At 38.2% G+C, this 25421-nt stretch overlaps 1 protein-coding gene across 1 annotated transcript; it reads right to left on the bottom strand.

Annotated features, from left to right (window-relative positions):
• Positions 1–12377: 12377 nt before the first annotated feature.
• On the bottom strand, positions 12378–24175 carry LOC104600981 (bifunctional TH2 protein, mitochondrial-like). Its single transcript, XM_010264158.3, has 7 exons — positions 23609–24175; positions 23357–23465; positions 16638–16928; positions 16075–16489; positions 14627–14893; positions 12821–13398; positions 12378–12720 (listed from the first exon to the last, which is right to left on the bottom strand). Exons 1-6 carry the CDS (start codon positions 23794–23796, stop codon positions 12989–12991), a joined length of 1680 nt encoding a protein of 559 aa, XP_010262460.1. The 5' UTR covers positions 23797–24175; the 3' UTR covers positions 12378–12720; positions 12821–12988.
• Between the last annotated feature and the right edge of the window lie 1246 nt (positions 24176–25421).

Genomic DNA, 25421 nt, shown 5'->3' on the forward strand with positions numbered 1-25421 from the left:
CCTACAGCTGCCCAGGACAACAGCGTTTTTTGAGTTTTAGAGTCCAACTCAACCCCGGGGTCCTGGATGGCGCCCCTCCAAGATGTTAGGAAGGGCCACCCCTCGGGGTTACGGACCACAAAATAGTCCCGCTTCCAGGTGGGAACCCTATTCGGTAGGCTATGCAGGAGCTTAAAGCCGCGGCGGAGAGAAAAGTAATAAGAACGCCTTTCCGGAGGCGCTCCGGGAGTGGCATTCTTAATGTAGAGAATGGAAGAAAAGATATCGAGATCAAGGGGGAGACAATACTCATAGCACAGGGAAATGGTCCCAACTACATTCCGAATGGCATTGGGATGGAGATGGTCAATGGTGACGTTAAAATGATTCAACACCTCCACTATTAGGGGGTGCAGGGGAAGACAAATGCCAGCCTCGAGTTGTTCTTGGAAAATTACTATGTCATTGGGACCATGCTCCTAGGGAAAGTTACCAGAGGAGAGACCGTAGATAAGGTCCCCAGGAAGGTAAAAATGGTGGACTAGAGATCTGAGTCTCTTCATCGTCATAGAGAAGGGACCGAAGTTGATGGGCTCTCTGCCCCAAGAAGTAGAAGCCATATCGCCGGAGGCCTCCCGAGCCTCCGGCGCCTACTCCCAAGCTCCCCCTAAGCTCGAGGGGGCGTCGTCGTCCTGGTCACCGTCCCGAGGATAAACATGGCACGGATACCCAAACATGATTGACAGAATGAATAAGACTCACCGGAAAGATGAAACGGTGTGAACAGAAGAGCTCCGACAAACTAGATGGATGCGCGACCTCAAAATCCGAAGACAACAAGTTAGCGTGAAAGAAAATGAGGCCTGGGGGCCCTCCTATTTATAGTCATTGTGCCCTTAGATCAACGGCCCAGATTGAGATAGATCTGACGGTTCACAGTCAAGCTAACCGCACATCTTCTGAAACCGAAATGTGACTGGCTGCACGTCCCCCATGATTGAGGTAATGACGGCTGCACGACATCCAGAGTTAAGAGCCACTTTGGCACGTTTCTCGACATTCGAAACGTCAGAAATCCCCTGACTTCTGTGCATGGATTTAATGCGAATAGTCAATCAAGTTTGAATTTCGCTTAAATCCACCTGTCACACTTCATGAACTCCTCACGCTAAGGTAGCACTCTTAGCCCGAGGAGTGGGGGGCAATTGATGGAGGAAGATTTGACCCGACCCCTTGAGACAATGACACGTGGACCTGACTCAGCACGAGCAATAGCTCAGCACCACAGCCTAACCGCAACTAAGTAACCAGCCCGTAGGGCAGCTCGCTACACCATAGCTCGCTATAGGGGGTAATCGCTACAATGCGAGCTTGAGGTCCCCCGAGCTACTAAAAGGGAATACTCCAAGACAAGTCTATCCCAGCTCGCGAGCTTGGATAACCAGCTCACTCCAGCACTTAAGCAAATAAAACTACCCCAAAGACAACCTTGAGAAGGGTCACCTCGAAGTACTCCTAGGAACTCGCTACAAAGTAGCTTGCGACAGGATAGCTCGCTACGCGACAGGATAGCTCATTACGCGACAGGATAGCTCGCTACGCGACAGGATAGCTCATTACGCGACAGGATAGCTCGGTACAAGGTAGCTCGCGGATAAGCGACGCGATTCTTTCAGAAATCTTCTATCTGACAAGACCGTACCCGTCAGACTGCGCCACGTCTCCTGACCGACGGTGCAGTCCCTGCCAATTCAACAGATTGCACCCACGTCTCTCGACAGATGGTGGCATGCCTGTCCTCCCGAGACGTGTCACTCACCCAATTGGGAAGTACCCTATAACGGTTGCCTACACAGCTCTGGCAGGTAACGGCTGCGACAGAAGCCTAGTGATGGTTACGCCCGATTTGACAAGAACGCCTATCTAAGAGCTCCCTAGTTGAAGGGAAGGGCTCTCTCGAACATCTGAGATCTTATCTGAAACTTACTTGCTCTCGAGCTAATCTTGAGAACTCAGTGATCTAGCGCGACCTACACTCTAAGCCTCTTTACACTCTTTACTTTCTCCCCCAGCGTTCTTACTTAAGCTTCAGAGTATTCCCGTCGGGCAAATCCCTTGGGAATCCTTCACCTTCTTCTTCTCAGGTGCCGTCCGTTGCCAGCTAGGAGTCAGTCAGCAGCCAGTTAGGAGTGCCCGGATCGTGCCGCATCAGATCCCAATCAGCAACGTAATTTCTTTTCTCAAAATAATAGGGGTCGTGGAAGGGGCAGAGGACGCGACAGTGGTGGTTGAGGCAACTTTCAGAATAGCACTCCCAATGCAGTATGATGCCAACTCTGCAATAAACTCTATCACAATGCTCTACAATGCTATCATTGATTTGATGTTTCTTTCACTAGAGAACAACCATCTACCTCAGCCCAAGCCTTTCAAGCAAGCAACTCTCAGTCCACTACTGATTCAGCATGGTATCCAAACTTTGGAGCCTCTCATCATGTTACAATCGATCTGAACAACTTGCAGAATATATCAGAATACACTGGGGCTGATAAGATCCGTATGGTAATGGTACAGGCTTGGCTATTTCTCGTATTGTTGATTCTTCTTCTCCATCAATAATAGGCTCTTTCATCTTACCAATGTTCTTCATGTTCCTAATATCACCAAAAACCTCTTATCTATCAGTAAGTTTGTTGAAGACAATAATTGATACTTCGAATTTCACCCTTCCTTTTTCTTAGTGAAGGATTGATCCTCAGGGAGCATCCTCATGTGCGGTCTCAATAAGAATGTACTCTATGAACTTTTGCCACCGGAAGCACCATCTCCCTCTACAATGTCTCACACTGTTGACTCCTATGAATCTTAGCACTATTGACTATGTCATCCGACATTCAAAGTTGTTCAGCAAGTTCTCTCTTTTGTTGATTCTACTTCAGTTATAGCTTCTTCTACTTTTTGTCATCGTTGTCTTGTTTCCAAGAGTTATCGCCTATCATACACTAACATTCATCATAGATCATCATCTCCGCTTGAGTTACTTTATTCTGATATTTGGGGGTTTGCCCCTTTAGCTTGACATAATGGCTTTCATTATTAACAGAATGGGATTCATCATCGTATCTCTTGCCCTCATGCTCATGCCCAAAATAGTGCTCCAGAATGCAAACACAGGCATTGTGTTGAAACTACTTTGGCCTTGCTTTCTAATGAAGGGCCAGCTCTGATACCACCTGACGCTGCGCAACATACTCGACCGGGCTAACTATACAAGCACCCAAACGATCGAGTCGGCTTCGGACTTGAAGCCTCACGAAAAGAACTAGGCGTAGAGCAGTGGGACTTTGCCATTGCTCAAGCAGTGAGATCCCCATTTTCTTTTGTTTATGTGAAAGTCCCTAACCATGAGTTGGACTTGGTGAAGCTACCTAGGGTACCAGGCCTTAGTACCTCAGCAGAGCAGTTGGTAGGACAGATTCAGTCAGTACAGGAGGAAGTACAACAGAAACTTCAAAGGACCAATGCAAAGTATAAACTTGCAGCTGACAGGCATTGTAGGTACCAGGTGTTTGAAGTCGGTGATGAAGTCATGGTGTTCTTAAGGAAGGAACGTGTACCCGTCGGGAAGCATAGCAAGCTACGGCCTCGGAAGTACGGTTCGTACAAGATTATTAAGAAGATCAATGACAACGCTTACGTAGTGGACTTGCTAAACCACATGGGTATTTCCAAAATGTTTAATGTTGCTGATCTTCATCATTATTTGCCGGAAGTAACGCTTGCCTATCTTGATCATGACTCGAGGCCGAGTTCTTTCCAAGTGGGGAAGAATGATGGAGGGCCAATTCGAGACCCACCGAACCAACCGGCGCCAGCTCAAGTTTAGAAAGGACTCCTTATGCCAACTTAAGTGCTTCAAGTGCAATGAAGTTGGGCATAGGTCTAGTGACTGTCCCAGGAGAAAGGCAGTTAACATGGTGGAGAGGAATGGGGAAGAAGTTGGTGATGACGAAGTATATTATGGGCCCAATGGAGAGGACGAAGAAGGTACTTATGAGCATGAAGAGTACACGTGTGTTGTGAGGAAGCTCATGCTATCTCAGAGAAGTAAAGATGACACACAACGACACCGGCTGTTTCGCACTAGGTGTACGGTACAAGGTCAGTTGTTTGAATTGATTATTGATAGCGGCAGTCAGGAGAATATTATCGGTAGAAATGTGGTGAAGAAACTGCAACTAATTCTTGAGAAACACCTGAATCCTTACATGATTGGTTGGATCAAGGAAGTTGGGGGCGTACGTGTGGAGAAATGCTGCAAGGTTCTATTCTTTATTGGTAAGTATATTGATGAGGTTTATTGTGATATTGTGGATATGGATGCTTGCCATATTTTTCTTGGTAGGCCTTGGCAGTTTGATGCAGATGCCAAACACTTGGGTAGGAAGAACACATACCAGCTTGAGCAAGAGGGTGTGCGCTACACACTGTTACCTATGGTGGAAAAGAACCAAACCAAGGCTTCAAAGGTAGAGGAGATGAATTTTCTTACCATAACACATCGCCACTCTGGGTTTGTAAGGGAGTGTAAAGATACCCGCGAGGTCCACTAACTGGTTATAAAAGGGGAGAGTATGAGTGAACCACTAGGGGAGAACAAAATTTCAGTGGAAGTGTAGGGACTGTTCGACGAATTTCATGATGTAGTTCCTGACGAGTTACCCAATGAGCTTCCACCTATGCGAGACATTCAGCACCACATTGATTTTGTTCCTGGTGCTATCCTACCTAATCTGCCACACTACAGAGTGAGTCCTAAAGAGAATGAGATTTTACGGGAGAAGGTAGAGGAACTGTTGAAAAAGGGGCACATCCAAGTTAGCATGATCCTTGTGCGGTATTGGCATTATTAACACCGAAGAAAGATGGGAGTTGGAGGATGTGTGTTGACAGTAGAGCAATCAACAAGATCACTATTGGCTACAAGTTTCCCATTCCTAGGCTGGATGACATGCTTGATCAACTTGATGGGGCTGTGGTCTTTTCCAAGATCGATCTCAGGAGTGGTTATCATCAGATCAGAATCCGTCCCGGAGACAAATGGAAGACCGCTTTCAAGACAAGAGATGGATTGTTTGAGTGGTTAGTCACGCCTTTTGGACTAACTAACGCACCAAGCACTTTCATGAGACTGATGAATCAGGTACTGTGCCCTTTCATTGGTAAATTTGTTGTGGTATATTTTGATGATATTTTGATTTATAGCAAATCTGTTGATGAGCACATAGGACATATCCGAGGGGTATTGAGTGCGTTAAGGGAAAATAAACTATATGCTAATTTAAAGAATTGTACTTTTATGAGCGATAGTTTATTGTTCTTGGGTTTCGTTGTAAGTAAGGATGGAATTAAAGTGGATGAGGAGAAAGTGCGAGCTATTAGGGAGTGGCCAACCCCAACGAGCGTCACCGAAGTAAGGCGTTTTCATGGGTTAGCAACTTTCTATAGGCGGTTTATCAAACACTTTAGTAGTATTGTAGCTCCTATCATTGAGTGTTTGAAGAAAGGTAAGTTCCAATGGGGAGAGGAACAGGAGCAAAGTGTTGCTCTAATAAAAGAGAAGTTATGTATCGCTCCTGTCTTAGCTCTACCAAGCTTTGACAAATTATTTGAGGTTGAGTGTGATGCTAGTGGAGTGGGCATAGGGGTTGTGTTATCACAAGAGAAGAAACCAATTGCTTTCTTTAGTGAGAAGCTATGTGAAGTTAGAAAGAAGTGGTCCACTTATGATAAAGAGTTTTATGCTGTTGTGAGAGCATTGAAAACCTGGGAGCACTATTTGATTGCTAAAGAATTTGTCCTCTACACTGACCATCAAGCTCTTAAGTATTTAAGTAAGCAAAAACAGTTGAGGAGTGATCTGCATGCTAGGTGGTTTGCTTTTATTGATAAATTCCCATACAAAATTATGTATAAGGCTGGACAACAGAATACAGTGGCAGATGCTTTGAGCAGGCGTGTGGCCCTGATTAAGACTCTCATTATCGAAATTATGAGCTTTGAATGTTTGAAAGATCTGTACGCCCAGGATGAAGACTTCAAGTAGGTTTGGGAGAAATGCATGAACAGGCAGCCAACGGGTGATTTCTACGTACATGATTGATTTCTTATAAAGGGAGACCAATTGTGTATTCCTTGCATATCCCTTTGCAAGAAAGTCATTAGGGACTTGCATGGTGGTGGCTTAGCAGGACACCTTGAGAGGGACAAGACGATTGAGGCTATCAAGGGGCGTTACTACTGGTCTAAACTGAGAAGAGATGTGACCACTATCATGAGTAGGTGCTATATATGTCAGACAACTAAGGGACAGGCCCAAAATACTGGTCTTTACATGCCTTTACTAGTTCCTACTGCTATTTGGGAAGATTTGTCTATGGATTTCGTGCTGGGCTTGTCGAAGACTCCACGAAACATGGATTCCGTCTTTGTGGTTGTTGACCGCTTTTCCAAGATGACACATTTCCTCCCATGCAAGAAGACAGCGGATGCAACAGCAACAACCAAACTATTCTTCAGGGAGATTGTCCGTTTACATGGGGTGCCTAAGACCATTACGTCGGACCGAGATACGAGGTTCCTAAGTCACTTCTGGATGACCTTGTGGAGGCTATTTGACTCGTCATTAAATTTCAGCAGTACAACTCATCCGCAGACTGATGGGCAGACAGAAGTGGTAAATCGAACTCTGGGTAACTTGATCTGCAGTATTTGTAGAGAGAGGCCGAAGCAGTGGGACTTTGCCATTGCTCAAGCAGAGTTTGCCTACAACAATGCAGTTCATAGCTCTACAGGTAGATCCCCATTTTCTATTGTTTATATGAAAGTCCCTAACCATGCGTTGGACTTGGTGAAGCTACCTAGGGTACTAGGCCTTAGTACCTCAGCAGAGCAGTTGGCAGGACAAATTCAGTCAATACAGGAGGAAGTAGAAACTTCAAAGGACCAATGCAAAGTATAAACTTGCAGCTGACAGGCATCATAGGTACCAGGTGTTTGAAGTCGATGATGAAGTCATGGTGTTCTTAAGGAAGGAGCGTGTACCCGTCGGGAAGCATAGCAAGCTACAGCCTCGGAAGTACGGTCCGTACAAGATTATTAAGAAGATCAATGACAACGCTTACGTAGTGGACTTGCCAAACCACATGGGTATTTCCAAAACGTTTAATGTTGCTGATCTTCATCATTATTTGCCAGAAGTGACGCTTGCCTATCCTGATCATGACTCGAGAAAGAGTTCTTTCCAAGTGGGGGAGAATGATGGAGGGCCAGCTTGAGACCCACCGAACCAATCGGCGCCAACTCAAGTTTAGAAAGGACTCCTTATGCCAACCAACCTGCATCGGAGGATGGTGGACATCAAACGATGGACGCCGAAGGCATTGACATCGGACGAAGGGCGTCGAAGGCATACTGAAGAAGAGTTCGAAGTTGCTTTACGAGTCACGTTTCCTAGTTGTTTTACAAGTCCGAATTACCTAGTAATTTTACTCTACAAGTTTACCAGTGTTTATTATAAATACTTCTATTTCTGAGCTTTAATAACACACAAGAATTTCTTTTATCACTTCTCTCTCTACTAAGGCTCTACGCCTAGTTCTTTTCGTGAGGCTTCAAGTTCGAAGCCAACTCGATTGTCCGGGTGCTTGTATAGTTAGCCCGGTCGAGTACGTCGCGCTGCGTCACTTTCCCATTCCTCTATGCCTTTATCATATTAGGATGAAGCCATCCAAATGGTTGCCTTCCTCATCAATCACATGCCTACCCCATTGTGGCCTCTAGTTCAGACTCCTCCCTTTTTATTTATGATCATCGTGATATTCTCATGTATTTGCTTGTCTATGTCGATAATTTATTACTTACTGGCAATAATGAACCTTCCCTCTCATTATTCATTAATCATCTTGCCTCCTCTGTTGTCAAAGATCTAGGATTACTATACTATTTTCTTGGTATAGAGGTCCACTCCACCTCCACAGGTCTACAACTCTTGCAGTGCAAATACATACTCAACCTTCTTCACAATCTTGCAAATTCAAGACCAGTTACTACACATCTTCCTGCACATTCCTCTCTTTCCAAGTACGAAGGACAACCTCTAGATGACCCCTTCGAGTATCGTAGCATTGTTGGTTCTCTAGAGTTGGTTCTCTAGAGTGCACCTATCCAAGAGGACTCTTTTTGTAAAGATAAAACTTAAATTAGACAATCCTAGATAAATTAGGATTGTGTTCTAGATAATCCTAGATAAGCTAGGATTAGTAAGAGTGTTCTGATATAATTCTAACTCCCAATAATCATGTATAACCATGACTCTTAGTGTATATATTGACCACATGACATCATTGAAAGCATCAACTTTTTGCTATACAATTTATCTTCTTTATCTCTCTTCTACTTGTCTCCCCCGCTATTTGTGTTTGTATAATCAGCCACTTCTCAAATACCACTTTGTTACGTGATTTCCAAAATAAACCACATGATTATCACCCCTCTAGCAAAGACTAGGAGCAAGGATAACCCATCATGATATTCATCAATGCCGGTTCAGCATTGAATGAGAGGACTCCTTTGTAACATCTTCATAGGAGCATTTTAACATGGGGAATTAAACATTTCATTTTCCATAGACCTTTCTAGCTGAGTCATGGACTAACCCAGGCAGCATTAGAAGATTCCGAAGTATTGTGCCAAAGAAGTTTGTACCTAGAGTTGTAGGGTAGCGACCATGAGGTGTTTGGGTCCAAACCAATTTATCTTCAATCGAAGGGTCGATGTCTGGGATTGAGATCTATTGGATTCTTTGGATGAGCTCCTCATCAAATAAAGTCTTCAATAAAGGAATATTCCACCCTGAAAATCTTGACTAGTGATCATTACCACTTTGCTACAAGGTAAAGTAGACCAGTTAGATGGTTTCTTTATCACCCCCATAGAGATCCAAGGTTCTTTAAATTAACCATCTACAACCCTTGAGCATATCACCCAAGAAAGCAAGCTTATCCAAAGTGGAGAGTTAAAAGCCTCAAAACTATATTATTTATTTCCATTTCAAACATTTTCTAAGGATTTTAATACAACAAATGAAGGTGATGTGATTAGAATTTTTAGAATGTTTACAATGATAAAGAATTAAAGATGTGTGCAAAGATATCCTACTTCTGACCATTTTAGGCAACGAATGATCGACCAAATGAAGTATGCTTTAAACAATCCGTAACTTTCTATTGAAAGCCTTTTTGTTGTATTCATGACCAACTCGTAGGCATCATGCTGTAGCTCTATTTACTATTTCAGTATGTTGACTAAAATTTTGTGTATTTAATTAACATAAAATATAGAGACAAATTACAAAATAAATTTATAATGAAGAAAAATACAATGGATTTGACCTCTCTTTCAATCTACTCGATGGTATGAGCAACCTCTGATTAATGGTCTGAAATGATGAAGATGAGGATTGTTGGCATGTTTCTCATATTTCTTAAAGCCTTGATACAAATTTCATTGACTTTGGTGCTTTTGCAAAGTTGGTGTAAGTGTCTTCACTCTAAGCTTTGTGTTTGATCAATTATAAAGAATGCTTCCTTAAGAAGGGCCTTTTTACAATGGCTTGATCTTCTTCAAAAAGCTTGAATCCAAGTGTGAAGTAAAGAATCAAGAAGTGTATTTCCTTCTTTCTTCTCTCTTGATGTTGGATTTGAAGTTGAAGTTTGCAAGGGCTTGTGGTTGCTAGAAACTCTCAAGTATTGGTGTGAGTAAATGAGAACTTCTGTAAATGTGACTATAAAAGAGAGACCCTCTTTCTTCCTAAGCAAAGCAATTTATAACATAGGATTGGGGTTACCACCTCAGCCCACTTTGCTAACCAATCTCATGTAAGTGGGTTGTTGGATTAGGGTTAACTCCTATACATGCTCCATTATGTGGGAGTTAGTAGTCTTACTAATGAGACCACCCTATTACAATAGGACATGGGCCTAATCGGACTTGGTACACCTGGATTCTTAGCCCATGAGTCATATTTATGTAAAGTTGGGCCTTAGGCCCATGGAGGCCCATATTAACTTGGGAGGGCTACCATGTAAATCAAGTCCACTTATCTGGCTTAAAAATTTAAATTTCTAAAATTCCATTTTGTTGTTTTTGTGCTCTGACCAATATGTGTAGTAAAGCCACAAGGTGCTTCAACCACTATCACCTTTGCATCAATGGTCCATCTTCTAAGTATATAGTGTGGGGGCACCATCTTGATATTTCTATATTCAAGTTCTTTCAATGCATGTGCACATAAAACTCCAACAAGCTCAAACTTCTTGCAGTTGCAATTGATCGAATAATCTAATGAATTAAAAAACAACATATTGACCATTTTTTCCACACACACCAATTGTATATTTTGGCCCCATTTGGTTCACAAGAATATGGGTCTAGAATCAAAATAGGAATGGGCTATTCTGATTCCAATTGTTTGGTTGGGTGGAATCGGAATTTCATTCCCATTCCAACATTCCCCCATTTGAGGGAATTTTTGCCCCTCCCTCGGGAATGAAATCTCACTCCTATTGATTTCAATTTTCATTCTCATTCCTATCTGAACCAAACAAATTATGGGAATAGACTATTTCAATTCCGATTCCAAAGGATTTCGATTCTGATTCCAAACAAACATATTCCAATATCTCTATTTTTATTGGCAAGTTCAGGGTACTCTATGTAGATGCAAATTAAACTTTAAATACTTCATACCGCCTGTCATTAACCACTACTTCAAGATGTATAAAGAACCTTGACAAATCATGTCTAATATTGAGATATTTCTTAAGACAACTATCCATACTCTCGTTTCTCTATGTTGTGCTCGTGTCATTAAAAAATGCATGTCACCCAAATACTAAACCCCATTTAAACAACCATTTAAAAGTATCTAAGGTTTGCTATCATTTGTCTATCAGCCCAAAAGAAATTCGTTACCAGATCAGCTAGGTCCAATTGTATTGCATATACAGATGTGTCTTCTAATTGCATGTTTTGAAATTAGTGAAAAAAAAAACACATGCCTCTCCCTTCTTCATATTCCTGGTCTGACGTCTACAAGGGCTTTGACCACCTTGTTGGTTACCACTTTTATATGATAGAGAAAATCTACGATGCCAAAAAGACATGATACCAAAAAATATTTGACCACTCAAAACCCACCTGTGAATTTTGATAAATTACCACCTAATTGGTTAACACGTCCATGCTACCAACTGATTGATCACACAAGTTTTTCAGAGTTTTTCCACTATCATAGTTGAACCCTTTTATTAAAGAGCCATTGGTTAAAGTTTTAAAAAATTATTTTCAATATGAAATTCAATATTAAAGTCATTTTTACCTGTCCTTCAAACAATCATTTTTAGTTTATTTTATTAATAACATAATACTTTAATCATTTTTAAGTTAATTTATTAATGCTATTTAATATCCAATTACAACATCACGCTAAATATTAAGAGTTTTCAGCATCACGCTAAATATTAAGAGTTGTGGCCTTTAAGTGTATGAATTGTTGAAAACAATACTTGATTTTTTGCATATCCGGAATATCAATAATATAATACTTTGAACAATGATGGAAACCCAAATTCAATTAAAATCCAAATATAACTGAATCAAATGTCGGTATGGTGTGTTTCAGAAATACCATCCAAAGATGATTCGAATATGCAAAACAATAGATTTTTTGTTTGGATTCATCCACACCACCACATGCTGGAGTTATTTTTTATAAATAAGATAAATAGTAAAATAATATGAATTAGACATAATTAAAAATAATAAGAGATTTACATTAATACATATATTAATGTATTAATGTACAAGGGTATTTATGATAGTCCAATTATTGTTCCCATTCTGTGGTTCTTTTTCTTCTAAAAGCTTATAAATAATATGGCATTAGCTTACATTGTACTTTCTTCTCTAGGTATTAGGGTGTCTCAGCAGCAAATATCAAAGTGGAGAAAATATGTCAATTTGTATGTATAGAGAGATTTTTTATTTTATTCTTTTCTTCTACTCTTCTACGTAATTACTACCAAGATTTTTGGGAAATTGCAATTTTAGGATATACATGGATCTCCATTTAAGATTGTTAGGGAATCAATCCTGGCTGTTGGTTGTTTTTTTCTCATTCCTTGAGCTGGGGGGGGGGAGCGGAGTGTTATTCCAACGGTCCAAAATCCAAATTATACTACACAAAAGCCAGCAAAAACAGATACCCTCAAATTGGAACAGACTACCCTCAGATTGGAACAAGCAAGCTCAAGAACAGACGCAAGAGCAAAAGCAAATTTGGCGAATCAACCTTAGCACTTCAATAGCAGAATATGGGCATCCATTGTACATATTTTTTTATAAGAATTGATGATCTGAGCCATACAGATTACAGACAATGGAAAGAAAGAGCTCAAAGAATGAGAAAAAACAGCCTACAGCCAGGATTGATTCCCTAACAATCTATTTAAATGGAGACCCATGTATATCCTAAAATTGCAATTTCCCAAAAATTTTGGTAGCAATTACCTAGAAAAGGGCAGAAGGAAAAAAATCACTTGCATCGAAAATCTACCTAGATAGACAAATTGACATATTTCCTCCACTTTGATATTTTTGCTGCCTGAAACAGCCCAGTACCTGAAGAAGAAAGTGAAATGTAAGCTAATCCGATATTATAAGCTTTTAAAAGAAAAAGAACCACAGATGGGGGGGACAATAATAGGACAATCATAAATACCTGCTATGAACAGCATATCCACCAACAGCATTTTGTATCTGGCAGTGGCCCTTGGTAAAATTAGCCACCACTTGTGTATCCATATTTCCTAACTATATATGAGTTTATGAATTTCTTCTAGGCAAACAGCAAGTGAAATCAACAAAAAGGCTTATCAACAAAATGATCTTACGATCCCAAAATGAAGGCATGTACTTCAGCCCAACTAGAGACTGTGTAAAGAATGCCAGACAGCCCCTTCCAATTAGAAGAGTTGCCTTCAAATTCTCTCTGCTTCTTGACCAAACCAGAGAACAATGGAACAAATGAAACCCCAAACTGTCTCCCCACTCTCCTTAAACTTGAGCTCGACCCAACCACAAGGCCAACATCTGCTTCAAGCAGGCAGAGTAAATCACCAACTGAGCCTCCAATGTAGATAGACAAATGCTTTTTTTCACCATTGTGATTCTTTAGAATATTTTTGAAAGCTTGAAGTTTGTCCAAGGGTGACTCCATCTTCTGAACAATTTCACCCGTGGAGATGGAATCTTCATAAGTGAATTCATTTGCATGTACACTTAAAACGTCCAAATCACCTGGTCAAGAAAACAAGTATTGAATTCTTTATCGCCTTCAACAATACTGCAACAGTAAAGGAAATAAAGGTGCTAAAGGAACCAGCTTTTTTCTTTTTGCTTTTGTTGGGAAGAAGGGGGCATGTTTTCCTGATCTTCAAATTTCATACTGTAATTAATTTTAATTGTTTGATGACAATATGAAAGATGTGGCTTATATCAGTAACAAGGATAACAGGAGAACAACCAAGTTTCAACAAATCCTATAATCCTTGTAAAGCATGAATGATATCCAAGTGGAGATAACATCATTGTACTTGCTACACTCAGTCCATTGGCACTCGTACGCATTTACAGTTACACCAGTACAAATGATATTCACACAGAACAAAAGGAACCTTAAGGAGAATCTTAGCCAGGTTTCACAATAAGAAACAAATAAGAAAGCACTGTGACTCATTTTGCCAGACTCAGTGTAGAAATTTCTGCTAAGCCTCAGACAGCAACTAGATATTATCCATAATTATGAACACATCCACCAAATAACCGCAGCAATATGGAATATACTAGGTCCATCCAGGTTTATAGCTTATGGATGCAATAGGTAATCACAGTAACCCTTTTCATTGGTGACTGTAACTTTATTAATATATTGGAAAGAATATTATGCAGTTATGCACATAATGATGAAGTGACTATGCTCAATACCCCTATTGGCAGCATGCTTACACTGGCTGCCAGCCCTATACAATCAGTTATCAGGTAATCACAATAACTTGAATATCACATCTTAAGATTCTATGGTCTATCAACTATATATCATATTTCTTAACTGCATTAAAAAAAGCAGAATATCAACAAAAATCAGCATGTCATAGTAGAGCCAAGAATCAAATAACTTGTTACAACATCACTCTTCCTTTCTATGCAGTTCATCAGTCTAACTGAACTGATCATAAACATGCTGAAATTTATTTCTCATCAACAAGTTGTAGAAAGAAAATAACACAATATTTAAAAGAGTCAACATGAAGTCAAGTATCAACTGTAAAACTATCCAGATATTTTTAACACTTTTTTCCTGTTTGAGTTTCTGAAAGGATTGAAATCCAGAAATATTGCACCAGTAAAGATGGACACAAGAGGATAGATAATGCAGAAGAGGCACACAAGCATACAATTGCAAGATGTGCAAATAGGTTTCATTAAGTTACACAGTTCTAAATTCCTAACAGAAAAAAAAAAGTACCTGATGAAAAAGCTGACCTAATGAGATCACCACACCAACAATAAGAAAGTATATGGACATTTCCATTTATCCCTTCGTTCTTCACAATCTTCTGGAAGAACCTCGTACAACCGTCCTGAAGTATAAGACGCTCACCAGCCCGTTTTATGTCTTCCACATTCAAACCCTTCAGCACTCCTGACTCAACAACTCGTGCATTTGCACGTTTTTCAAAGTCTAAGAGTTGCTCAAGTGCTTTGCATAAACCTTCATAGTCAAATTCTTCCACTGCAAAGCCATAGGAAGTTGAAAGTGTAAATATGACAATCTTAGTAGCATTAAACCACTGCAAAACCACAGGAAGTTGAAAGTTACAATCTTAGTAGCATTTACTTTTATAAGTTAGACCAATTTAAACCTTGATGACAAGAATCATAGAGTGGATCAGGAATATGGAGCAGAAGTGTATGTCCTGTTTTGCCATACGGGTTGGCTACCGCTACAGATTGCTTCTTCTTACAGGTGCTATAGGTGGTCTTCTATGCACATAAACAAACCATCTTAATCTACTTTCTCTCATTTTATTACTTATTGGTGATACTCCTAGGTTCCTACTAATGACTTCATTTCTGACCATATCCTTTCTAGTTTTTCCACTCATCCATATCAGCATGCACCTTTCTGCCACACTTACGGAATTTTCCTTTTTAACCCAAGTGGTATTCGCCAATCACATAAGACACCAGATGCATCCCCTCCATTTTTCACAATCTGCTCTAAAATCTATGGGGGGAGAGATGAGTTCAGAACACCTACCAACAAAACATGTTCCACCACCCTACCAACATCATCTGACACCACACATCTCATACATGACAGATCCAACTTTTATGGTGGGCCCCACTTTCACAGTGAGATGTGCAGTGTCAGATCAAGCTGGTAGGGTGTTAGAATGTGTTTTGTTGGCAGGTGATCCCAACCAAGGTTCAAAATATCGATACAGGCCATACACTGGTAGGGGCGTATCGGCCTGTATCGAAGCTTGCTCTCCCCCCCTTTTCTTTGAAACTGGTTCAGAGGGGTCGGCTTAAGGCTGGTCTACCCCCTGAACCAGGTCAGACCCCGATACAACCCCTGTAGGGGCATATCATTAAGCCACCGATACGATACGATACACCCGATACAGGGCGTATCATGTCAAAATTGACAGGGATAGAGACAAAGACAAAGACACACAAACACGCAAGAGATAGAGAGGTTTTGTCTCTTGTGGATTTTGTTAGAGAGAGAGATGATGACATGGAAGTGGGATATATATTCGGAGCCAGTTTAAGGTGGCTCCTCATGTACCCGCTCCAGATTCTGGATTGAATCCCACTTGAACAATTCTGGAAATTGAAGGTTGAACATAGAAAACAATGACTGAAACTTTGGGGTGTGAGTACCATTGAAGAACAGCATAAATCTACCTTTCTCAGTGGGCATGATGTTCTCTATGCATTGTTCATATTCTTCTGTATACTGTTTGGAAAGAACACCCCATGTATTCCTCAGATCAGTTGATGACTTCCGAACAGGTAAATTTTCAGCTCCAATCTGATCAGCTTTCGGTGCACTAAGTATTGCAATCTCCGCTAAAATGGCGGAGGAATCAACAACAGTGCAAGTCCAATCAAAATCAGAAAATATAATAAGTTGATACTCTGCAGGGTTGTGCACTCTTGAAAAAGGGACTATAGTTTGCTGAACAATTGGTTGAGCAGAAAAAAATTCTATTTCAAGTTTCATAGCTTGATGATAAAGATTTTCTATGACTTCAAGCTCTTCACCAGTCAAAGACACACTTAGTTTGTCAAGCAATTCCTCAGTTTGCAGTGTCAATGCCTGATTCCATTCAGAAAGAAAATGATATATCAGAATAAAGCCTTTGTATGCAAGTAAAATACATATGGTATGATCAACCACGGTATGAGTTTAAACATCATAAAAAAAAAATAATAATAAGTGGTTAAAGATTGCTAATAGGACAAACCTCAAAAGCTTCAGAAGAATAATTTTCAATCCACTTCTTGTAGAGGTGACTGCTTTCATTAGGATCAAGAAGTGCCCAGAGCTCCTTACCCAAAAAGGCATATAGCCTCATGAAAGGTGTCATTGCACCTAGTGTGTAAGCAGCAATTTTTGTCTTCTCAAAAGGAGTTGCAATTTTACCAGGAGCTTTTAGTCCTTCAACCTTCCCAGAGGCTGTTGCCAACAAGAAATCTGTGTATTTTAGTGTTGCAGAACTTGGAGTGCTTTCATTTGCAGGGTCAACACCCCATTCCTGTGTAGACGATTCCTTTCAGAACACGTATTTCTAAAGGAATCCAAATAAACTGAAAATTGTTCAAAGAAAAACTCCTTAAAGATATGGTATGTAACAATAATATTTGGATTTCGTTTTCTCCCATTGACAGTAATGTAGAGAGGCCTCAGATGACAACAGAATTTGCCATCTCAAGCTAACCTCAGCATAAGACAAGGATGATGACTTGGGCACAACCCTCATTAACAGTCACAAAGTAATCTCTGAAAGGATAAAGATGCAATCACATACTAATCAAGCAAAATCAGCAAGACTAAGATACAAGCCAGAAGTGTAAACTACATAATTCAACTAAAAGCATCCAACTAACAAGCTAATAAAAAATTATCCGTAGCATAACTGACATCTCAAACCTCCCAAAAGGAAATAACTCCAAAATGTTGTCCTATATAATGAAATCATCATTATCTAAATTCTAAGCCTTGTACCAACTATATGGGGTTGGCTACATGGATCTTGTTTCATAATTCCATTCTATCCAGTGCCATTCAGGCAGTGTGGCTTAACCACAACCAGAATTAACCAGCTAAACATGATCCAAAATAAAGTTGGACTAGGGTTGTTAACTGGAACTCATTAATCAATGTTCCCAACCCAACTTGTAGGATCTGGATCCAACACCTTTATTCATGAGTTGGTTTAGGTTTGTAGACGGTCTTATTAATTTTTAGATTTATTATTATTTTCTGATTTATTCATTGGTTATGTTGGCAGAGTACTTCTATCATTTTTTATAAATCAATTTACAATAGTTTAAATAAAAAAATGTACATAACTGACAAGATCCCTTGGGGTATTTCTATAATTCAGTCTAGAACCTTCATATATGGGATATATAATACACACCCAGATGAGTTTGGTTTTCCTTTTCTCAATTTTTCTGTCTATGTTCTCTCCCTTGATCTAAATTTTCTAGTTTGTATTCTGTTTTGATTATTGAAATATTGTTTTTCAAAACAAGATGGAATCAGAGCAAAAAGAAGGCTCTGATGATGATGATGGTGATGATGGTGATATTGATAAATGATAATGATCAGATCTGAAGTTGCTTCTGATCTCCATTTTGCTGTTGTTCTTGGTCAGTTTGAATCCAGTTCTTATTTAGCTTCCTTAGTGTGTACAATATCTCCAGACCTCCCTTGCAAGCCTTGTTAGTTTGGTTTCCCTGTTCTGAATCTTTGCCTCCTCTTGAGTTTTTGCTATCAGAGATTCGGAATTTCCTCTTTTTATAAATAGTAAGTCATGAGTTATTACTATAATTCTGAGAATTACTAAAAATAGTATGTAAATTACTCTGAATATTAATTTTGTATTTTCCATACTTATTAATTATCATCATTTTTAAATTTCCTGATTTTCAGAGGATTTTTTGAGTTTTTCCAGAATTTTTTTATGCCTAGGAAAGTATGCTAGAGATTTTTTCCCCAGAATTTCAAAGAAAAAATAGAGATTTGCTTCAATTTTGATAATTACAACACAGGATTTGTTTTCTTTTCCAGGTGGCAATTTGGTATTGTTTGGTCATTTACATATTTCTGCAGAGGTAGGAAGTGACAAAGAGATTTTCTGTAAAGTAGGCGGAAAGAGGGAGAAAGCACCCATCACTTCTCCCTCTCTATTTTAGCATCAACTTATATTGGGGCTATATACCTACAATATTTTGGGGATTGAATTCCTAGTTTGTTGGCTGATATTGGTGGAAATATTATGTTCTTTTTTTTTTTTTGAAGAACTAATTGAAGGTTGGCTAGTCTCAAGGGAAGAGCCTTAAAACTTTGCCCAAAAATCAAAAATCAATAACCAAAAGAAAGTTTCCTTTTTAGGTTCAACATATTGGGTGGAATCTGTTGTGGATGCGCACGAGTCCCTATAGGGTGATTTGGGTTCTTGAGGTTTCCAAGGCATATAGAGAAAGTGCTCCCCCCACCTCTTCAGTTTCTACAGTGATTTGTACCCCATGTACAGGGATTGTAGTTATTTTTGGAAACTGGTCCACGAAGTTGATTTTGAGTCAATTATAAAGATAGCCTTATTTTCAAGCTACGAGGAAAAGTTCAAATGCCCATCTGAAGGTTGGAGGAACATCTAATCTGACAATTACAAGCCAGGGGAAGCGATTCTTTGATTATGAGCTCATTTGTTTTGGCTAAAGATCCTTATTGATGTGTGTTGCTGACATGTCCAAGTGTTTCTGGCACCAAGATTCATTGTACCTTGCACATGTTCAATGCAAGGTTTAAAATGTCAATGCCAATAGAAATGTCAGTAGTCCAGATATAGGAAACATGTCGGAAATATCATATGGATATATTGTAAAAATTATAGACATAGTGGAAACATTGTAAAATATGTAAAAATAATAAAATATAGAATGATGTTTTATGAAATGATAAAAGAAGCATTGACACGCCTTTTTAAATTATTGTCTTGCTTCAAATCATTAAACAAAGCTAAGAAACTAGGGTTACAGACAAAATAATATGTTGCGAAGTTATCCTATAAACCTTAAGATTCAAAACTACATAATAGAATGTGTTAAAAGATCAAAATTTAAACTCAAAGAAAATGCAAATTATTCTAAAAGATCAACCAAATATTCTATTATACAAATAGAAACTAATATTTAACTTGGGTAGCAACATGAAATTCCCCAGTGAACGCTACCAGTACTATGCGGAATACAAGAGATAGTATTATAACATAAGTTGGTGACAGTATTGTAGATATGTGGAGTAGCAATATTCTATTATATAAATAGAAACTAATATTTAACTTCATGTTTGAAATGAATATCAAGCTAGCTCAAACATTTTGCAAGCAATAACATTGCTACCCCACATACCTACAATATTGTCACCAACTTATGTTATAATACTATCTCTTGTATTCCGCATAGTACTGGTAGCGTTCACTGGGGAATTTCATGTTGCTACCCATGGATGGAAATATGTCATGGAAATATTAGGAAATTTATGGACATTTTAAATCATGTAATTCTTGAAAAGTTGTATGTTTTGATTAAGGGGAAGTATTGGTTATATTTTTGTTTTATTATTGGATCGTCAGATTATTACATTCATAGTTGTCAAGGTGTCACCTAGGCGTCGCCTAGGTGACTAGGTGCCCTTGGCTGGGCGCTTCGCCCAAACGCCTTGACTTTTAGCAACTAGGTGCCCTTCTAGGCGACTAAGTGCCCGCCTAGGCGACAAAAATGACAAGGCGGGAACCTTTTATAATATCATTTATATTGTTGTATCTTATTAATTATGTGTTAATACATTTTATTATATGTTATATATATATATATATCAATTATACTTTGTTTTAATGTTTTACTATTGAATTTTAAAAGATCAAAGGGTTTTGAGAAGAGAAAAAAGACAGAAAGAAAGAAAGAAAGAAAGAAAGAAAGAAAAGAAAGAGGAAAGAAAGAATAGAATAATAAAGTTCTTTCCATCTTGAATATTTATCATATAAAGTTAATAACCTTCTTTAGCTGCTAGTTAATATGAATTTGCTCTATTAAATACATATTATAGTAGTATTATTTTTGAAAATAATGAAATTAATATATGTAAAAGATTTTTACCTTTTAGATGTGATGATTTGCCACATTTTTAGAGGAAATTTTATGTTCTTTTTTTTTATGAATAAAATTTAACATTCTTAATAAAGAGAATTGCTATTTTTTCAATTAACATACATGCTGAATGGTATATAAAACTAGGAAACAAGCCAAAAGTCAGTTTTTTATATTATAAAATTTTTATCGCCTAGGCAACTAGGTGACTAGGTGCCCTAATGTCGCCTAAAATCGCCTAGACGCCTTGAAAACTATGATTACATTATTTGTTTTCAAACAGGCTAGCTGGTACAAGATTGAGGGGAGTGTTGACATTCTTAGTCATCTTTTAGTTTCACTACTATTTTCTGTTTTACCCATTGATTATGGTGGCAAGGTATTTCTATCATTTCTATCATTTCTATCATTGATTATGTTTGGCAAAGGTCTTCTCTAGTCTTAATCCCCCTGTGTGCTTTCTAAATCTCTATAAATAATCCCCTTCTTATATGTTTAGAATAAATTCCCTCAAATGAAGTCATCATCTTTCTGGCAGATCTTATTTGATCAAAATGCAAGCCTTTTCTCTAGGCTCTTTTTTGGGCAAGAAAATGATGATCTACTAGTAAAAGGCTGAAAGTTTTTTAAAAAATACTATTCTTTTCTAGGCATATTCATGCCACTAAAAATTCATTGTTTGCTTTTCTGAAATCTGAATGATTCTGTTGTGCCATGATAAGTAAGAACCTAGAAAGGAAATGTTGAAGCTACAGTTTGGCAATGGTTATAAATGCTTGGCTGATAAGAGGTGTCAAAAACAATATAATATATGGTGTCTGAAATATTATTTTTTATCAATAACGAATAAACTTTATTAGAAAATTAAGCCAATTACAAGGAATATGTCTGAAATATTCTTTAACAAGGATACGCGAGAGAATTGAAGTTAAGAGTCAGAACAAAATCAAAATGGCAACCAATGCAAAGTTTCTAGTTCACTAAATGGGGTGAAACCCATCCCCAAAACCATAGTTCTCAAGGTGACGCCTAGACAACAAGACACCCATGGAGGATTGTGCTCGCTTTTTGTACAAGGAGCTTTATAATATTTTTTCTGAGATTGTAATAGTAAAATAGATGTTATTACACTAAATTAATCATTTTGTAAGTTCATATATTAGTTTCTTTTTATTACTTTCTTATTTGCTAGGGAACACACATGTTGGTTCAGGCTGTCTCATACCATTGAAGACTTTGAAACCTAAACAGATAAGCAAGGAAGAACTTAAAATTTTATTCAATCTTCTTCTCCCTTTATATTCTACTTTCTCTAGGTCAAAAACAAGGGCTCAGCCCTTATGTTCTTTGAATTTTCTTTTCTTTCTTCTTTTTTCTCATGATAATGTTGATTTTGTATATTTTTACATTAAATTTATACTTATTTGATGAAGATTTAATTACTAGAAAAATGATTAAGTAAAAAACCATCACCTAGGCAACAAGGTGCCCTGCCTCCTAGCCTTGCCTTGGTGCCTTGAAAACTATGCCCATAATTCCATTCATAGTCAATAACTTCAATCAACCTCATTTTCATCACATAGCCTTACTCCAGTCGTTATCTCCGCAAAGCCTTCACGATATAAAAAAGAGGTCTAAATAATGTAAATATGTAAGTGATTTGTTACAAATTGATGTGCTAGAAGAGCTAGGGGAAGATCAAAAAGGGAATGGGTTGGTGTAGTAAGGAAAGATTTAAGAGCTCATAATTTAACAATAGATATGGCACTGAACATAACTGAAAGGTAAAACAGGATTCATGTTGTCAACCTCATATAGTTGGGACAAGGCTTAGACAATGTTCATGATGACAATGAAATAATGTGAATACGTCAAAGGTTTTTCAAATTCATCGGATCAAATGTTAAGTGGAAAGTAAGTCATCTTCTACTACAATTTAGGATGCCCATGACACAGTGTGATCCCTTGTACAACTCTCAACCTCTCATTTTCCTTCCAATAATTTTTCAACCTAAAAAAGGGGAAAAAGGCATGCAATCTAATAAAACAACCATTGGAGGGAATTTTATTGAAAATGATACACCATTGTTGGGCCAATATTTTTTCAGTCAATTTTAACAGTTTCTCTGTGTATTGCTCATGCATATCGATGATCAAAAAGTAATATTGATCATGCATATCCATCTTAATAGATTGATTATCTTCCATCTTAATAGATTGATTATCTTCCATCTAAATGAGATAATAGTGCTCCATGAGTCTCGGTCAGCAAAACCAGTAGAATTCTTCGTTCCGAGATTCTTTTGGTCACACAAGCCTACTTAACTTCCCTAAAATACAGCTGATTCTAATGATCAGAAAGTGTGAGTTGGTCACAGTAGAGAAATTTCCAATATCTAAATGTGTGGTTAATTTAAGTTTTTAAGGGGAAAACCAAATAGAAGTGTGAAAGGAACGGAAACGAGTTGACATCTTTTACAATTAGGTACCTCAGTCAAAAGTTGTAATATAGATTGATGAAGAAAATAATTAAACCTTGGAAGTTAAGAATATAGATAGTTCCAAAATTTTATAGTGTATAGTGTATTTACATCAGTTCTTGGTGATCTATTAATCTTTTTCGAAGTCCCAGGTCTGACAAATTCACTAAGATAATAGACTTCGGACTCTGATAAAACTCAAAACGTTTCAATCATCACATTCGCAGTTTTATCAGATCGTAGTAGTAAAATCTTACAAGAAAGGCAAGCACGGATTCAAAGATTTTTAAAGAAATAAATGAAAGAAAGGGAATACGTAAGCTTACCCGAACAAAAGAATCGTGCATTTTAATCTCCTCCATTACACACTTCCTCAGCTTGCAGATCGCAGATTTTTCTTCGTCATCGTCTGCACACTCATCCGCTAATGCGTATCTAATATACAACCAACGATCAATCAAAATCCAGACGAACCGCCGCAACCGAAAATTAAAAAATAAAAAAATAAAAAAAATAAAAAACTAAATCAAGAACTCCAGACCAAAAATGATCAAGAAAGAAATCATCTAGAGACTCACGCCTGCGCAAAAGCCCTAAGGAAATGCACGTCTTGGGCGATATAATGGCGGAACGTCTCTAATTGCAACTTGCCAGACGCCAAGCAGATAATGAAAGGAGTATATATAGCGAACACTGATTCATTCCTGAACTTGATCCAGAATCGCCTAGCCAATGCTTCTTCATTCGTTGTTGCCACCACACCCATCGCTGCCGTCGTTTTCGTCGTCGTTGTTGCCGTCGATTTGTCCGGTTCAAATCAAGAGAGTTCAAACAATGCTTAGGCGGGAATCTAATACTACCGGAAGAAGATCGGAGCAAGGATTTGAGAGAACCCGAGCAACCGAATCTGAACACAGAGAAAGAGATGATTACAAAGCTAGGGTTCTTGCTTGAATTTAAGAAGAGACGCATCAACAATGCCGATAGAGAATGAGAGAGCGAGAGAGGTGTTAAGTGCCTTCATTTCTGTATTTATAGATTTGTTCCCTCTCACGAGAGAGAGAGAGAGAGAGAGAGACGGCGGACGGCGGAGTTTACTTAAATGGAGGGTGGCCGGTCGCGTGAGCCGTGAGTGAGAGAGAACGAGTCTGGCAGTTAGACGTCACAACCCCCACGAGGAGGGCTTTAGATGATTACCTATTCCACTCCTATCGTAATATCATGCATTCTGATTCCTGATCCTCGATTTTTAGGCTTCGTTTGGATCCCAAGGAGGGGTCATCATTGGCAGGGTCGGGCTTTGCACTTGTTAATCTGTTATAAGGGCTATAGCCTGGGCGTGGCCCAGGTTCCGGGCCTAAATCTGAAACATAAGCCCAGGCCCGGGCCGGGCAGGGCCTGATTCCGGGACTATAGTTTTTATCTATAAAGCATTAAATATATATTATTATAATATGTTATAAAATTATATACATAAATAACACACACATATAAATATAAATATAATATATAACAGCGGAACTTGTTTGATGCATGGAATAATTACCACAAGGAAGGAATGAAATGTTGTTTAAAATAATTCATCTTTATTTTAGAATTTGTTATAAAAATAATTTTGTAATTTTGTAATTTGGGTTTTAATAAAAATAATAAATTACTGCTAATTACTTAATAAAATAATTATTTTTCTATGTCATCTATTAGTGTTTTATTTTATTTATTTTACTTTATTAATGATTAAATTATTACAATTTTTGTAAATATTATTTAAATATTTAAAATACTTAAGTTTTAGTAAATATATAAAAATAGGTTGTAGTCATAATTAATTTAAGCCTGAGATCGAGGTTTAAGACTTTGGATTGGGCTTGGGTTGATCCCCAACCTGACCCAACCCGCAAAAGTTGCACCCCTATGACTAAGAGCAATTTGACGATCGTAATTGGACTTATCCAAACCAAGTACAAACTATGCATGCATTATTTTTGGGTTTTTGACTTTTTTTTTAAATATTAATAATATTGAAACCAAAGGAGTTGTGGGGGATGGGCCACCCCTGTTATGTAGCTCAATAAACCAAAAAAAAAAATCTTGGACCAATTTTTGATAATGCATTAACAATTTTTAAGGCTACATGGCCTAGCCCAACATATACCCCAAGCATAATAAATAATAATAATTGTTTAAGCCTAGAGCACAGATTGTCCATGTTAATTATAAAACTATAGTTTTTTTTACAAATTAAATTTTTTATTTAATGATAGTCTACTATGAAAAAAATATATAAAATTTATATCTATATATTTGTACAAAATTTGTTATCTAAATATTATATAATAATATTTACTATATACGTAATTTTCAAGTCAAGTTTAGGGGTTGCTTAGCTTG

The sequence above is a fragment of the Nelumbo nucifera genome, chromosome 3 (assembly GCF_055504915.1).
Source record: "Nelumbo nucifera cultivar China Antique chromosome 3, China Antique-T2T, whole genome shotgun sequence".
In the NCBI taxonomy this organism is placed as follows: domain Eukaryota; kingdom Viridiplantae; phylum Streptophyta; class Magnoliopsida; order Proteales; family Nelumbonaceae; genus Nelumbo; species Nelumbo nucifera.

Excerpts from the sequence above, each read along its gene's own strand:
- LOC104600981 (XM_010264158.3), bottom strand. The coding sequence starts at position 23,796 with ATGGGTGTGGTGGCAACAACGAATGAAGAAGCATTGGCTAGGCGATTC. Across the intron at positions 16,929-23,356 it reads TGCACGATTCTTTTGTTCGG|GAATGGGGTGTTGACCCTGC; the intron begins GTAAGCTTACGT and ends TCGTCTACACAG. Across the intron at positions 16,490-16,637 it reads ATTCTTCTGAAGCTTTTGAG|GCATTGACACTGCAAACTGA; the intron begins GTTTGTCCTATT and ends GAATGGAATCAG.